This window comes from Asterias rubens, chromosome 18 (assembly GCF_902459465.1).
Source record: "Asterias rubens chromosome 18, eAstRub1.3, whole genome shotgun sequence".
NCBI classification, from domain to species: Eukaryota; Metazoa; Echinodermata; class Asteroidea; order Forcipulatida; family Asteriidae; genus Asterias; species Asterias rubens.
The window spans coordinates 853,655-869,352 of record NC_047079.1 but is presented as its reverse complement, the minus strand read 5'-3'; the positions used below and the strand labels follow the sequence as shown (position 1 = coordinate 869,352).

Below are 15,698 nucleotides of genomic sequence, written 5' to 3'. Positions count from 1 at the left end.
CTCACCTGCTCTTTTCAGAGCCAACACTCTCACCAAAGAGATGTACATATGGTTGTACTCGCAAGGTTACGTACGATTCATTTAAAGTTTCTTCCTAGACAAGTTAAATTAAAAATCGTCCTTTTTACAATAACATACTTGAAAATGTGATACCACATAAATAACTCCCAATAAAGAAATACAGGGGGGGATAATCATATTTATGCATAACAAAAAGCTGTTTCTTAGTTCCTTATAAACAAACTATATACAAGCTTTGTGTAAAGTATTTATGAAGTATTATTTCAAATAGTTCTTTATAAACACCACAACCATTGATTCTGCTCTGAGTCATAATGGCATATCGAAACATGTTTAAAGACACTGGACAATAACAAACCTGTGAAAATTTGAGCTCAAATGGTCGTCGAAGTTGCGAGATAATAACGAAAGCAAAGAACACCCTTGTCACACGAAGTTGTGTGCGTTTAGATGGTTGATTTCGAGAATTCTAAACTTGAGGTCTCGAAATCAAATTCATGGAAAGTTACTTCTTTCTCGAAACCTAGGTTACTTCAGAGGGAGCCGTTTCTCATAATGTTTTATACTGTCAACCTCTCCCCATTACTCGTCACCAAGAAAGGTTTTATGCTAATAATTATGTTGAGTAATTACCAATAGTGTCCACTGCCTTTAAAACAAATATGTCCACTTATAAGACATATTAGTTAGTCTCGCTTTCAAAATACATTCAACATACAAACATATCAGCATTTATATGAGGCGTTTTCCCCAAGGTTACAAAGAAAGGTTAATTATGTTGAGTAATTACCAATAGTGTCCACTGCCTTTAAAACAAAATATGTCCACTAATAACATATAATATTAGTTAGTCTCGCTTTCAAAATACATTCAACATACAAACATATCAGCATTTATATGAGGCGTTTTCCCCAAGGTTACAAAGCGCCTACAGAAGATGCACAAAGAAGTCCAAACTCAAGATGTTCCAATGAAAAGTGGGAAAAAAACAGTCAAGTATTTATGTCTAAATTAATGAGTCTTCAGTAGTTTCTTGAACTGTCAAAGTGAAGTTGCATGGCGAAGATGTGATGGTAATGAGTTCCATATATTTTGAGCATTAGCAGAAACTGCTCGTGAACCAACTCTAGAGACGGTGTGATGTTCGGCCAAGAGTTTCTCTGAGGAAGAGCGTAGGGAACGCGGCGGGACGTACGGTTAAGTAACAAAGGTCATCACCCACCATTGGAAATAATTTTAGTTCTACTAAACTTTTCACTTATTTCATCCGTTCCCAGGTGGATAATGAAAATATTTCTTTGACAAACACCTTTTTTCTCCACTTAAGATTGCTACTGTTTTTTATAAATTCATCTGTATTCTTATAATTATTTTTTGGTTTTTGTACGGCGCGTTGTGTTTTCGATGTTACAAAGACAATATTTTCTAAATAATAAATACTTTTGTCTTAGCTATTGTTATTCACCCTTTCAATACCCACTCATGTCAAATTTCATCTAATTCATCGATATAAATTCATATATTCATGAAAAGGAAATGCCTGAACAAACATTAAACAACTGGGCTAAATAACATTATGTCTAATGTAAAAAATAAAAAATATAAAACAAAATCTGAAAATAACCTTCCTTTTACCCCATCCTTCATTGAAATTACAACAGTCCGTCTAACATTTTTAGCACATGTTTCTACACAACATATCTGTATATTTAAACAATTTGTGAAATTTAATAGCTGTGCAAACTTCCTGTCAAATGCAAAGCATAGTTTTGTTTTAACCATTCGAGTCTTTCACCCTATATAATTTATGTATATGCCTATTTATACAATAAACTATAGCATTTGAACATAGAATTTCAAAAGGTGGTCTCCTTTTTAGATGTTACCGAAATTCGGAGCGATTATACCCACGCCGAAAGAATATTCCATAATAGAAATAAACAACCCGAGAAGCGTTACTGACTGTAACGTTTCTCTGATTCAAGTTTTGGTGCATACACACTGATTAGATAACCACATTAATTCTGAGTGAAATAATTCATTAATTTTAAGATTGATTACTAAACAACAATGTACGAGTAAAACTGTACACTCAGTGATTTCAGTTTCCGAGGAAAGGAGATCACCCATTGGGGCTACTCGGTAGAATTCGAACCCACGACCAACCATTCTGAAGCATTAGACCATTGAGCGTCCCAATGATGAGAAGTAAGTTCGAATCCTGTAATTAATATTAGCGGGTACGGCAAAACGCTTAAATGCAGTGGACACTTTGGGCCCAATTGGTCATCGAATTTGCAAGAGAATAATGAACAAAACCCTTAGTTGTTGCATTACTTTGTGTGCTTTCAGATGCAGTTAAAAATAAAAGTCTTATTATTTGAGTGAGAAATTACCTCTTTCTCAAAAGCTGCATTACTTCAGAGAGAGCCGTTTCTCACAATGTTTTATATTCTAAACGGGAAAATAGAATTAGCTGTTGCAAACAACTTACCAACCAAATGGACCGAGAGTATAAATGCAAAAAATAGTTAATGGCCTGACGTTTCGACCCTAGCAGAGTCTTTCTCGAAGGCTAAATGACAACACAACAAACATGAACAGGTAACTAAGTGAAACATTTTCACTTCATAGTTACCTGTTCATGTTTGTTGTGTTGTCATTTAGCCTTCGAGAAAGACTCTGCTAGGGTCGAAACGTCAGGCCATTAACTATTTTTTGCATATTCTAAACGGCTCTGCACTGCTTGTTACAAGTAAAGTTTTTATGCTAAGAATTATTTTGATTCCTTAAAGACAGTGGACACTATTGGAAATTGTCAAAGACCAGTCTTCTCATTTGGTGTATCTAAACATATGCATAAAATAACAAACCTGTGAAAATTTGAGCTCAATTGGTCTTCGAAGTTGCGAGATATGAATGAAAGAAAAAACTCCCTTGTCACACGAAGTTGTGTGCTTTCATATGCTTGATTTCGAGACCTCAAATTCTAAACTTGAGGTCTAGAAATCAATTTCGTAAAAAATTACTTCTTTCTCGAAAACTACTTCACTTCAGAGGGAGCCGTTTCCCACAATGTTTTATACTATCACCCCCCCCCCCCCCCAATTACTCGTTACCAAGTGAGGTTTTATGCTGATAACTATTTTGAGTAATAACCAATACCAAATTGAAATGATGTAACAATACTTAGAATACAAATCCAAGCAACCATTGCGTACGTCCCCGAAACAGTAATTACCATTGGGGGAGGGGGGGGGGGGGGTCGATCACACTTGCGGGTGAGGATGTGTGTGTTGGTGGGGGGGTGGCCGGAGCTTCGAGGCATTGACTATTCATCACGACCATTATCTGATGAAGCTTCAGATGAAGGTTCAGGATGGACAATGAAGTAGACTGGCTCACCTTGTGAAGAACTGATTGCAGGTAACTCCGCAGTGTCAGCTGCTTTGGTAGTCTCTCCGGTCACCACCGTCGATCCAATCGATTCCCCGAACCGGCGAATATGTTTGGTCGTTGCACCCTTTCTGCTGGTGTTTCTGACATCCGCCGTTTTTGGTGTGTTGCGAACCCGGTTAGCTGGCTTCGCATACTTCTTGATGCTACTTCTGGTCGGCTCCACTATGTTGTTCACTGCATATGCCGAAACAGACTCCGTCGTATGGTTCTGGCGTATCGGCAAAGGTGGTTTATGTTTGTCTTTTTCCCTGCTCCATGTGAAGGAATCTTTAGAGCAATCGCCACCATCAGTGGAGGGGGCAACCTTCCTTCCATAAGGCCGCACAGGAAAGGAGGGCTTCGCAGGTACAGCTATATTTCAGGGTACAATTATTCACGTTAAGTGTGTAAAAAGCCAGGAGGGAGCCCCCAAAAAAGAAGGGGAAAAAAGAAGAAGGTTAACAACAAATATTCGGAGCACAAATGTTTGATAAGATAGTGATAACACATTGTTACATTTAGGCCTTATACTCCTCAAAACATAATTACGCATACTGTTTAATTACAGTTTTTATGGCTAAAAGTGCTAAAATTCGTCAATTAGTGACGCTCATCGCTTCAGCATTGTTTCCCCCCTGTAGTCACTTGGTCATTTATTTAATTCCTGACACCATCTCAGCTCCTTTTGGAGTATACAACCTGTGCTGCCCAATATGCTAATTCAATCACAAGAAGCATATATATGCCCTCACATGTGCATTGATTTTAAAACCTCGTGTCCGAAAAGTACAGTTAAAGGCACGTAGCAAAAAAGAGATCTTGATAGTTCAAACATTGTGAAAAACGGCTCCCTCTAAAAAAGTAACGTAGTTTTGGAGAAAGAGGCAATTTTTCCTTTTGCAAATCGATGACCAATATTGAGTACAAGTTTTCACAGATCTGTTATTTTATGCATGTTTTGTTGGGATACACCTAGTGAGAAGCCTGGTGTTTGACATTTACCAAAGGTGTCCAGTGCCTGTAAGAATCTTGCTCGAGGACACAATTCTCACAAACGGGATTTAAACCCGCACCCTGATGACAATATTAACCAGAGCTTGAGTCTGAATGTACTAAACAACTGTACCTTTGATCGCAGTGAAAACAACTTTACCTTTTTTCTCTGTCTGAATTGAGAAGTTTCCCAGCTCAGAATATGCATTTTCGTCTTTACTCCAAGAACACCTCGCAGCTGGAATTGAAGCCGGTAGTCTGTCGCTTTTGTTCCGGCGCGAAGTACCGGGTCGGGACTGGGCCTCCGATGGGAGCCCCTCGTTCAAAACATCGGTTGAGATTTCTTGGTAAGCCGCCAATCCAGAATTTTCATTCAGCCCATCTGTTGCCTGCTCAGTGGCCTGCTCGGGGGCATGCCCCAGTGAGTGTTGCGATAACGCTTGAGCGATTTCTTCGGCAGACCGAGGTTCATTGTGACCTTCATTTAAAAAAAAAAATTGGAATAAACGGACATGAAGGAAATCACCTTTTAAAAACTCACTTGTTTTATAATTCAAAATGCTACAATATTTGATAAATGCTTTACATACTGATAAGTGTTACTGTTATAAAATGTCAAGATACAACAGGAAACACATTTTTAGAATTTAAATTCGTTGTTTAATAGACTTGTGTACTATACGATCCCGTGCTGAAAATATTTCTTACGATTTTGAATTTTTTTCTGGCTTGACTGTTTCACAAAAAAATGTGTTGTTTGATTGTGTTGTTGTTGTTGTTGTTGTTGTTGTTGTTGTTTACCTGTAAATCTGATTTGAAGTACATTGTCACTGTCTCCGTGACCTCCAGAAACTACATTTCCATTTTGTCCAATCGGCCTACATGAAAATGAAGTACGTCTTCTAAAACAAATTATTTGAACACAAAGAGATAACTTTTTATTATAATTATACAACATAATGTTTTGCAGTCAACTGTGAGTTCCTTGATTGGTAGAACCCTGCGTATCGTCCTTTCGAAAGCAAGACTTCGATGCTTTTTTTTACCGAACTTCAAACTGACAAACAACACCTCAGCCGGAACCAAATTCCGTCACATGGATTGGGATAATTTGGTCCATCATTTTTACCCCAAACGGGAAACAGCAATATGGAAGTCCCTAAAGGCAATGGGCACGTTTGGCAATTATGTCAAATACCCCCAATGCATAAAATAACAAACCTGTGAACATTTGGGCTCAGCTAGTTGCAAGAGAATAGTGAAAGCAAGCTTTCGGGTTCTTAAAGGCAGTGGACACTATTGGTAATCACTCAAAATAGTTAACATAAAACCCCAATTGCTAACGAGTAATGGGGAGCTGTTGATAGTATAAAACATTGTGAGAAACGGATCCCTCTGAAGTATCATAGTTTTCGAGAAAAGAAGTAATTTTTACAAATTTGATTTCGAGACCTCAGGACAAGATTTTGTGGTCTCAAGCATCTGAAAGCGCACAACTTCGTGTGACAAGGGTGTTTTTTTCTTTCATTATTATCTCGCAACTTCGACAACCAAATGAGCTCAAATTTTCACAGGTTTGTTATTTGATGCATGTTGAGATACACCAATTGAGAAGTCTTGTCTTTGACAATTACCAGTTGCGTCCAGTGTCTTTTTTTAAAGGGTTCAGCTGAAGTATTTTATTAAATGAGTGAGAAATTACCTCTTTCTCAAAAACTACTTTAGAGGGAGCCGTTTCTCACAATGTTTTACGCTATCAACCTCTCTCCAATGCTCGTTACCTAGTAAGTTGTATGCTAACAATTATTTTGAGTAAATATTACCAACAGTGTCCGGTGCATTTAAAGACATATAAGATAGCACACACTTGAACAATGTTTAGATTTAAACAAACCGTATTCGGTCATCACTTGTTCCCTTAAAATATTACCATTGCTAGAATGAACTATTTTCTTATCTTAAAAAAATGAACTTAATTTCCACACATTTTTAGAAAATTAATGTTAATTGTATATATTTTTATGTACGAGAGTTACTACATTGTAAAGAACAACTCCTTCTTACTTACACTTTAATGAATCCTCTGTAGTTTTGACTGATGTGCCACAATGTGCCACCAACAATGGCGATTATTATACACACTCCACCGACCACTGGTATGACAATACCAATGAGTCGGCCTGTAAAGATAAACATGACAATAAATAATAATAATAATAATATGGATTTGTAATGCGCACTTTTCAAGAACCGATCAAGGCGCCTACACAAAATGAAAACATTATACAATAGAAAATGAAGAATAAACAAAACATAATGAAACCCAATGAAAGTCTAAGTGAACAAGTGTGTTTTCGGTTCCCATTTTGGTCAAATCATGTTTAGGAGCTCCCCCCCCCCCCCAAGGAGAGCCATTCTCACTTATTCAGATAACAAATTGCCTCCTTGATATCGACATCAATACTGCTGGATGGGGGCTGACTGACCATGGACTGACCCACTTCACAGCCAATAAAGATGTCGGCATTGGTTTATCCACTCGGAACCAGGGGCCTTATTCATGAAGCCCTCGTAAATCGGTCACTTACGCGGCTCTAAGTAAGACGTTAGTAAGACTTTAGTAAGCCCTTACGTGTTATTCACGAAGCATTCGTATCGCTTTACTACCGCGTTACTTACTAAACCTCTCGTAACACCTTCTTAAGCGGGAATGCGCTTGACCTGAACAGTCATGGATTTGTTTAGGTAATCCACTGGAGCGTGACCTCATGGTCCAAAACGATTATTTATACAGTAACTGAACTGGCTACGGTCATTTAGAAGATATTTGTCACCCTGCAAACATGGAGCGCCAGACTAAAGTAAGGAGAAAGACCGTTGTCCCGCAACGCGAGTAGGAGGCAAAGGGGAATCATTGGAAGGCGAAGTTTCTCGCCTGCTGAGATAGTGAAGTTAGTTGACCTTGTTGCATTGAATTGGTAGGTGCTTAATAACAAATTTTCAGATGTTGTAACGCTGAAGAGAAAGGTCGACACCTGGGCAAATCGCGGAGAATAAACTGTGTTGGAAAAGTCCTCAGAACAAATGGGATGACATTCAGAGATTTCGCAAGCTTTCACACGACGCAAACATGCAATGAGAGTACAAAATGTAGTTGGTTACCCCTAAACTAAAAATATGCAATAAATAAATAAACGAAGTAAATAAACGAAGTAAACCAAGTAAATGAAGTAAATACTACAAAGCAACTCGTTCGCGCCTTTGTAACCTCCCGACTTGACATGGGAAACTCTCTCCTCTATGGACTGCATAATAATCAATTTACCGCTAGTCTCGCCTTCAAAACATTGCCGTCAGAATTGTAACCCGGTCCAACACTAGAGTCACATCACACCTATCCTACAAGATCTACATTGGCTACCCATTAAGGATAGAATCATCTTCAAGATCCTTGTGTATGTCTATCGCTCATATCAAAAGGCACTTTATCACCATATCTCTCAGAAGGACTCCAACCCCATTCTTCCAACCGCCAGTCTATATGCGATCTAATAACAAACATCTTTTAAGGAAACCCCTGGCCAAAACATCATGCTCCTTCATTATGGAACGACTTGCCGGATCATATTAAACTTTCTCCATCAATAGCTTTGTTCAAAATTTTCCTCAAGCCTCATCTAATGAGGACTTCGTAACTTTTTCCCGTTTCTTGTGTCACTGCGCCATGAGCATATTTAGATGGATACCCGCGCATTATACATGCCCACTATTATTATTACTATTAACTAAATAAATAAACATAAATAATTAATTAATGACGAAATAAATACAAAATCACGAAACAATTACTAAAAAGTGAGAAAAAATAGGTTAGTAAATTCTCAAAAATGTTGAGAAAGTTTGAGAAAATGTCGCAAGGATTGTAGAACATATTAAAAGTTGTTGTTATTGACATAAAGCTCAATTCGCCCCAAAATGTTGGCCAGGAATGTTGAAAAAGGGCTTAAGAAAACGCTTCGAAGCCGAAAACACCCGACGTAGCACTAGTAAGGACTTACGCACTCGATTGAAGTTACGAGTGCTTCGTGAATATGACGCAACTCGCTAAGAACGAACTTAGGCCTTAGTAAGCGTTTAAAAGACCTTTTCAACATTTTTGACCAACTTTCCTGGTGAACTTTTCTAAATAATTGCAAAATATTACAAAATATGCTTTATGTGAAAGAACAACATCTTTCCCAGCAATCCTTGCGAAATTTTCTCAAACTTTGCGAAATTTTGGAGTAGGTATCAACCTCTTTTTATTTGATTGATTGATTGATTGATTGATTGATTGATTGATTGATTGATTGATTGATTGATTGATTGATTGATTGAGTGATTGAGTGATAGAATGTTGGTTGGTCGGTTGGTTGGTTGGTTGGTTGGTTGGTTGGTTGGTTGGTTGGTAGGTCGGTCGGTCGGTCGGTCGGTCGGTCGGTCGGTCCGGGTCATTTGTGTGTTTATTTAGTATGACTTTTTGTTGATATAATGATATTTTACTACTATTGTTATTACTTCTTATTTTAATTTAGTCGTGTGTTGTGTAGAATTATTTTGGTTTCAATTTAGTTCGTCTGTGTTGCATAACATCTGTGAAAACCATGGCCTTCCCTTTTGGCCGCCTTCTACTTTGCCTTTGATTTCATGTCATCCCACTTATGGTGAACCGCTTTGGTTGTTCGCAGCACTTTTCCAACACAGTTGATTTTGCGTGAAATTTCTGCCCAGGTATTTGCCTTTCTCTTTAACGTTACGACATCCGAAAATTTGTTGTTTAGTACCGACCAATTCAATGAAACAAGGTCAACTAACTTGACGAGAAATTCGCCTTTCGGCGATTTCCCTTCGCCTCTTCCTCGTGTTGCAGGACATCGGTCTTCTTCCTTGCTTTGGTAGGTCTCTCCATTTTTGCAGTACGACAAGTATCTCCAGAGTGATGGCTGCCAGTCCAGTCACTGTATAAATACTAGTTTAAAGTCGAATCATTGGAGACAAGAATTGTGAATATACACGTTTTCATTTACCGTTTGTGGTGTTTCACTGAAACATCATGGCATATTTTTACATTTTTTGTGACTTTCCGGTCACTAGCGGTGGTTCAAATTTGGGTAATTAGCACACGAGGGTGGTTGGTATTCAATTGTGTTTTTCGATTTGGTAGGCACAAGTGTAACCATTTTTATCAGGTCTCAAAAAAGTTGTTTTTTTCTGTATATATCCATACGACATACGACACCATGGTTGAGTGAAGAACCAAGTGCGCACGCGCAAACTCACAAACGCCAGGTCGCCCATTGTCTGTAGCTGTATAAGTTATGTGGGTGATTATGAGGTGTCGTTAAAGCCATTGGACCCTTTCGGTAAACACTATTGCCCAAGGCCCACACTTCGTGTATCACAACTTCTATATCAAATAACAAACCTGTGAAAATTTAGGCTCAATCGGTCATCGGAGTCTGGAGAAAATAACGGGAAAACCCACCCGTGTATCCGCGCGTTTCGCCGTGTCATGACATTGTGTTTAAAATAAATCTGTAATTCTCGCTAACGAGAATTGATATTGTTTTACTGTTTTCTCAAAAAGTAAAGCATTTCATGGAATAATATATCAAGGGAAGTCTTTCACCACTACCTTCTGTAAACCCTGTAAGTTATTTGTAAATCTGTGAACTTTTTTTTTTCTGTACCGAAAGGGTCCAATGGCTTTAACGACCGCGGTACCACGGGTTCGACTTTTGAAGTCCCTTCGTTTGAGCTCCTTCTCTTCCTTCCTCCTTGGTAAGACTTTAGTAAGACTTAAGTAAGCCCTTACGTGTTATTCGCGAATCATTCTTATCGCTTTACTACCGCCTTACTTACACTAAACCTCTCGTAACGCCTTCTTAAGCGGGAACGCGCTTGAGCTGAACAGTCATGGATTTGTTTAGGTAATCCACTGGAGCGTGACCTCATGGTCCAAAACGAGTATTTATACAGTGACTGGACTGGCTATCGTCATTTTGGAGATATCTGTCATCCTGCAAACATGGAGCGAGCGCCAGACTAAAGTAAGGAGAAAGACCGTTGTCCCGCAATTTCTCGCCTACTGAGATAATGAAGTTAATTGACCTTAACAACACATTTTCGGATGTCGTTACCATTTCGTAACGCTGCCGACACAGGCCGACACCTGGGCAGAAACTGTGTTGGAAAAGTCCTCAGAAATACCAAAGCGGTGCATCACATTTGGATGATATTCAGAAATTTCGCAAGCTATCACACGACACCAACATGCAATGAGAGTACAAAATGTAGTTGGTTACCCCTGAACTATGGAGTTAACTTGACATAAAGCTCATTTCGCCAGGAAATGTTGGCCAGGAAAGTTGAACAGGGCTTAATGCTACTCTCACACTTGGGCGAATATTCTTGCGAATATGGATATTTGAAATTCGCGGTGAATTCGCCCAAAATTTGCGAATTGATAAGGGAATATTTTCACGTTCGCCCTCGGTCACTTCTCGACCTGTCCGTACCAATTTGTTACGATTTATTACGAAAAAAATGCTTGACAATGCTAGCCAATTATTGCCAATGCCTTACAATAGCTTACGAAAGTTGCCAACGCTTACGCACGCTTTACCAACGTTACTAATGGCTACCGATGCTATAACGAAAGTCTACGGCGAATGACTGTCTTCGCAACATTCGCTGAAATTAAAAAGCGCTTCCCAATGCGGTTTCACACTGTTGCGAATAACATTAGAGTGAATGTGCTTACGAATGAAAATATTTGACAATCGTTCATACTTCGCAACATTCGCCGTGTCTTCGTAAGCGTTCGTAACAAATTCGGAGCGGTTACCCGTCTCCTTACGAAGATCGGTCAATTTACAAACCGGTTTGTTAATTTCAGCGAATGTTGCGAAGACGGTCATTCGCCTCGACATTTGTTAGCATTGGTTAGCCATTGTTAACGTCTGTAAAGCATGCGTAAGCGTTGGCAACGCTCGTAAAGGCACATGTAAAGCCCGGTTCATACTTCCTGCGAATGCGAATGCGAAGCGAATCTTGACGTCACAAATTCGCAACGAACAATTCGGAGCAGTTGAACTTTCTACTCTACTCCCTTGCGAATAATCGCTGCGAAAGGAGTGTGTGACGTCAAATTCACATCAAATTCGCTTCGCATTCGCATTCGCAGGAAGTATGAACCGGGCTTAAGGCGTTTGTAACCTTCGCGGGTCCCCTTTCTTGCACATGTGGTGTTGCTGTTTGTCAAACGAACAAGTGTCCAGAGCGAGATTCGCCCCGGTATTTATAGCAATCGCAGCCGCGTAATCCATTGTTCGGAAATTAGTCAGAAAATGGCAAGACATTGGCAACGATGGTAAGACATTCGTAACATTCCTAAGTGCATTATTAACGTTTGTAAGCCCTTTCGTAAGCATTCGCAAGCATTCGTAACATTCGCTAGCAATCGCTTCATTTGTTTGAAATTGTTGGTAAGCTCAGTCGCGACGTGCGCAACGTTCGTTGCCTATAAGGCATTGGCTAGTATTGTCAAGCGTCGGTAAGCATTCGTCATATATTGTTAAGGAGAGGTCGAGGGACGACATTTTTATTCACAAGAATTTATTCATAATCGCAAGAACATTCGCCACATTTTGGTTGAGTGATCTTCGAAAAGAGGTGGAGAATGACTAGTGAACGTTCTAGTCTGGGCTGTTTTGTATGAAATCAGAGACTTGCGTTTTTTTTTGCTAAGGATGGAATTTTTTATTTTATTGTGTAGAGTACACCTCAAAGTTTTCAAATTCCATTGGTAACATTTTTTTCATTCAGTATTTTGGCGGCCATCTTGGATTTCAAAATGGCCGCCATTTTTTACCTAGTTTACTCAGTAACACGAGTTGTGAATGTCACATTGAGTTCAATTCGGTGGCGATCCCCCCATTTGCAATGCCAATGCATTCAAAAATACCACTTAAAACTTTTTGGAAGTTAAGGATGGCGGCCATCTTGGATTTCAAAATGGCCGCCATTTTCTACCAAGTTTACTGAGTAACATGAGTTGTGAATGTCACATGGAGTTCAATTTGGTGGCTAAACCACCATTTGCAATGCCAATGCATTCAAAAACACCAATTAAAACTTTGTGGAAAAAATGGATGGCAGCAATCTTGGATTTCAAAATGGCCGCCATGTTTTATTTAGTTTACTGAGAAACACGAGTTGTGAACGTCTCATGAAAACTCATTGTGGTGGTGGCTATACCCTCATTTGCAAAGCCAACGAATTCAAAAACAAAAAACTAAAACTTGTTTGAAGTTATGGATGACAGCCATTTTAGATTTCAAAATGGCCGCCATTTTTTACTTAGTTTACTAAGTAACATTAGTTGTGGAAATCACATAAAGTAGAATTTCGTGGCTATACCCCCGTTTGCAATGCCAATGCATTCAAAAACACCACAACTTAGTTGACATAACGGATGGCAGCCATCTTTGGTTTAAAAATTGCCGACATTGTCAAACAAGCCAAGTGTTATTTTTTACTGGTATCAAACAATTGTTAATTTGGCTGGAAAACGTGATATAAAGTCCATTTCTATGGTAAAACTCACATTGGCAGTGCTATCAATTTGAATAATCTCAAAACATGTTCACTTTTTGAAATGGTGGATGCGGCCAACTGTAATTTTAACTTAGCTTCTGTTTTGTACCCAAAGTTGGTGAGTGTTGTATTAAGTTCAATATAGTTTGGTTTCATACCATAATTTGCAATGCCAAGGGTTTCAATGACATCAGTCACTCAACTCATTGAAGCAATGGAAGACCATCAGTTCGGATTTCAACATGATCGCCGTTAATGAAGTTGCTTTGAATACTATTCATCATCATTATCGTCTGCAGCAGGAGCATGAGTGTTGCAACAATCCTCATTTGCTGAACATTTGCACAGTTGGGTGCATGGTAAATTGTTTTGCTTACAGGTGCATCTTCTGGAGCAGTAGCTTTTTCCACAGTTGCACTTTAGAAGTTCAACTACAGCCTCGGGAGCAGCTGCGTCAGCTGATAGAAGAGGAAGAAGTCGGTCATCTGTCCAAGTCCATCCTAGTTTGCATGGGTCTGGTATGATGGGGTCCAAAATATTGTCCTGGGCCCAAAGGTGTGCCTGCATATGGGCCCTGTAGATATGCTGTCTCCAGGCTCCAGCTGTAGGTGGTAGCATGTTGGCACTTTGAGTTTTAGACAGCTGACTAAATTTCTTCCATCGAAGTGTAGCCGGATCTTGGGCGGAGATACTATTTGTGCTAACAAGGGAACAGAGAAAAGCTTCACAACCCGTGATAACATCTGGTGTTGGTGAGTCACCCTGGCCAAGGTTTGAAAGAGCGGTTATCACATGAGGTGGAGACTTCAACAGGACTTTCAGTGCACTTTTCTTGCCTACCCCTCGAATCTTTCCTGTCGTGTCTGATCCAGTAATTGCATGAAAGCCAGGTAAAGCTGAAGACAGCACTGACCCCATTGCATCATGTATAGGTTGAAGCTGTACCCTTCTACGGTTTGAACTTGTGCCTGTTACAATTCCTGTGTTGCAACCTAATTCAGGTAGTCTTCGCAGAATGATGACCCACCAGTCGGTGTCCTGAGTAAAGAAGTCTACTTCGTTTGCCGGATTTGCCTGTGCAATCTCCAAAGCATGGACCATCATCAAGGTGTCTGCTTCTTCGTGTGTGCTCACGCCTGTAGTGGCTTGATACTGTACTCTGTTGGTTCGTACATCCTGTCGTGTTGCAGTCACAACTGTCTTTCTACATAGGTTGATCAGTTTATCAGCAAGAAACATTGTGAGTCCATCTTTTGTTTTTTTGCTGGTGAGGAATTTCTTTGCGTCTTTGATTGGTGTTGGATCTTTAACGATCAAATCCTCAGAGTGAGAAGATGAGTACCTGATATCATCCTTAATTGATATCTTCTTGTTGTAGTTATCAAATATCACCCTGCCACCTGTGTATTTTTCCAGCATTGAGTCGACGTTTTTAGCCATTGCTTTGCCCAAGTCTTTGCACGTTTTGAATTTGCCAGCATGGACCAATGCCTGTACCACTGCCATTCCATCTATGACAAGAAACCTCTTGCAGATAGCAGATGCTGCCACTGGTGACTGGTGGACTGTTTCATCACCTGTGACCTGATCCTCCAAAGCATGAATGAGGTCGCTTTTGTTCTTGCAAGGCAATAATGTACCATCTGGGTTCATCAGCATGGGGTTGGTGCAATTAAATTCATAATCAGATATAGTACTCTGAAGATCCAGGTGGCGTTCTGATCTAGCAATTACTAGTAACCTAGAAAAGAGAGTTGTTGTTGCTTTCAGTTGAAATTCTGTGGTCTTGCCCTTGAGTTTTATTTTCTTGCAGACATCATCCCAGTTCAAGAACTTCACTTTGGTCATGCGATCCCACAGGTTACCTTCACCGCAGATCCTTTCCTCCAGGAACACCTTTTTTGCTTCATTGCCACGGTTCTCTAGGTTGAGAATGCTTGATTGAGTATTTTCCCTGAGTACTTGTTTGGTCATGAAATTATGTAACTGTTGTCCTTTGTCTGAGAATAGGTTGTGAGGCTCAATTACTGCTCTCAAAGCACTGAGGGCTTTCTCCTGATGAGCAGTTTTGGTGGATGTGAGGTGGTGATGTTCATTACGTGTCTTGTGCGATATTCCAAGCATCTCTTCTGTTTCTTTGCAGAGACGTCCAAGTTCAGGTGCAGAAAGACAGTACTTGAGTAAGGTGGCTGGCTTATTGGTTATACCTTTCAGGCCTCCTTCACCTTTCAGGATTTTGTTCTCTTGTTCTTGGGCCTGATCTGTACCTATGCTGGTAAAGGGAACTTTGTTCTTGGTGACTGCAAATTCCCCGGCAACAAGTCTTCTCCAGATGTCAGGGTTGTCCTCTTTAGCTGCATATGAACGGGCAGTAAATTCTAGAATATTCTGTGCATAGCCATACCTGTTGTATGCAAAGAAGTAAGTGCACAGATCTTCCATTGTTGCCAAGTACAGATGAAACTGCGGGTCTTTGACAGACCGGTGAAAACTCAGCAGGGCTTGTACTTGACGCATGTATATTCGAAGCCATTTGTACATAGGATATGAATCATTGGCCTCGTCAAAGTCCATTAACTGTTTCTCCAAATTCAAGCTTTCGATGTCTG

General features: G+C 39.8%; 1 protein-coding gene across 1 annotated transcript; it reads right to left on the bottom strand.

Annotated features, from left to right (window-relative positions):
• Positions 1-3,329: 3,329 nt before the first annotated feature.
• Positions 3,330-9,400, bottom strand: LOC117302542. The gene is made up of 5 exons (XM_033786517.1): positions 9,307-9,400; positions 6,521-6,632; positions 5,254-5,330; positions 4,613-4,930; positions 3,330-3,831 (listed from the first exon to the last, which is right to left on the bottom strand). Exons 1-5 carry the CDS (start codon positions 9,398-9,400, stop codon positions 3,353-3,355), a joined length of 1,080 nt encoding a protein of 359 aa, XP_033642408.1. The 3' UTR covers positions 3,330-3,352.
• Between the last annotated feature and the right edge of the window lie 6,298 nt (positions 9,401-15,698).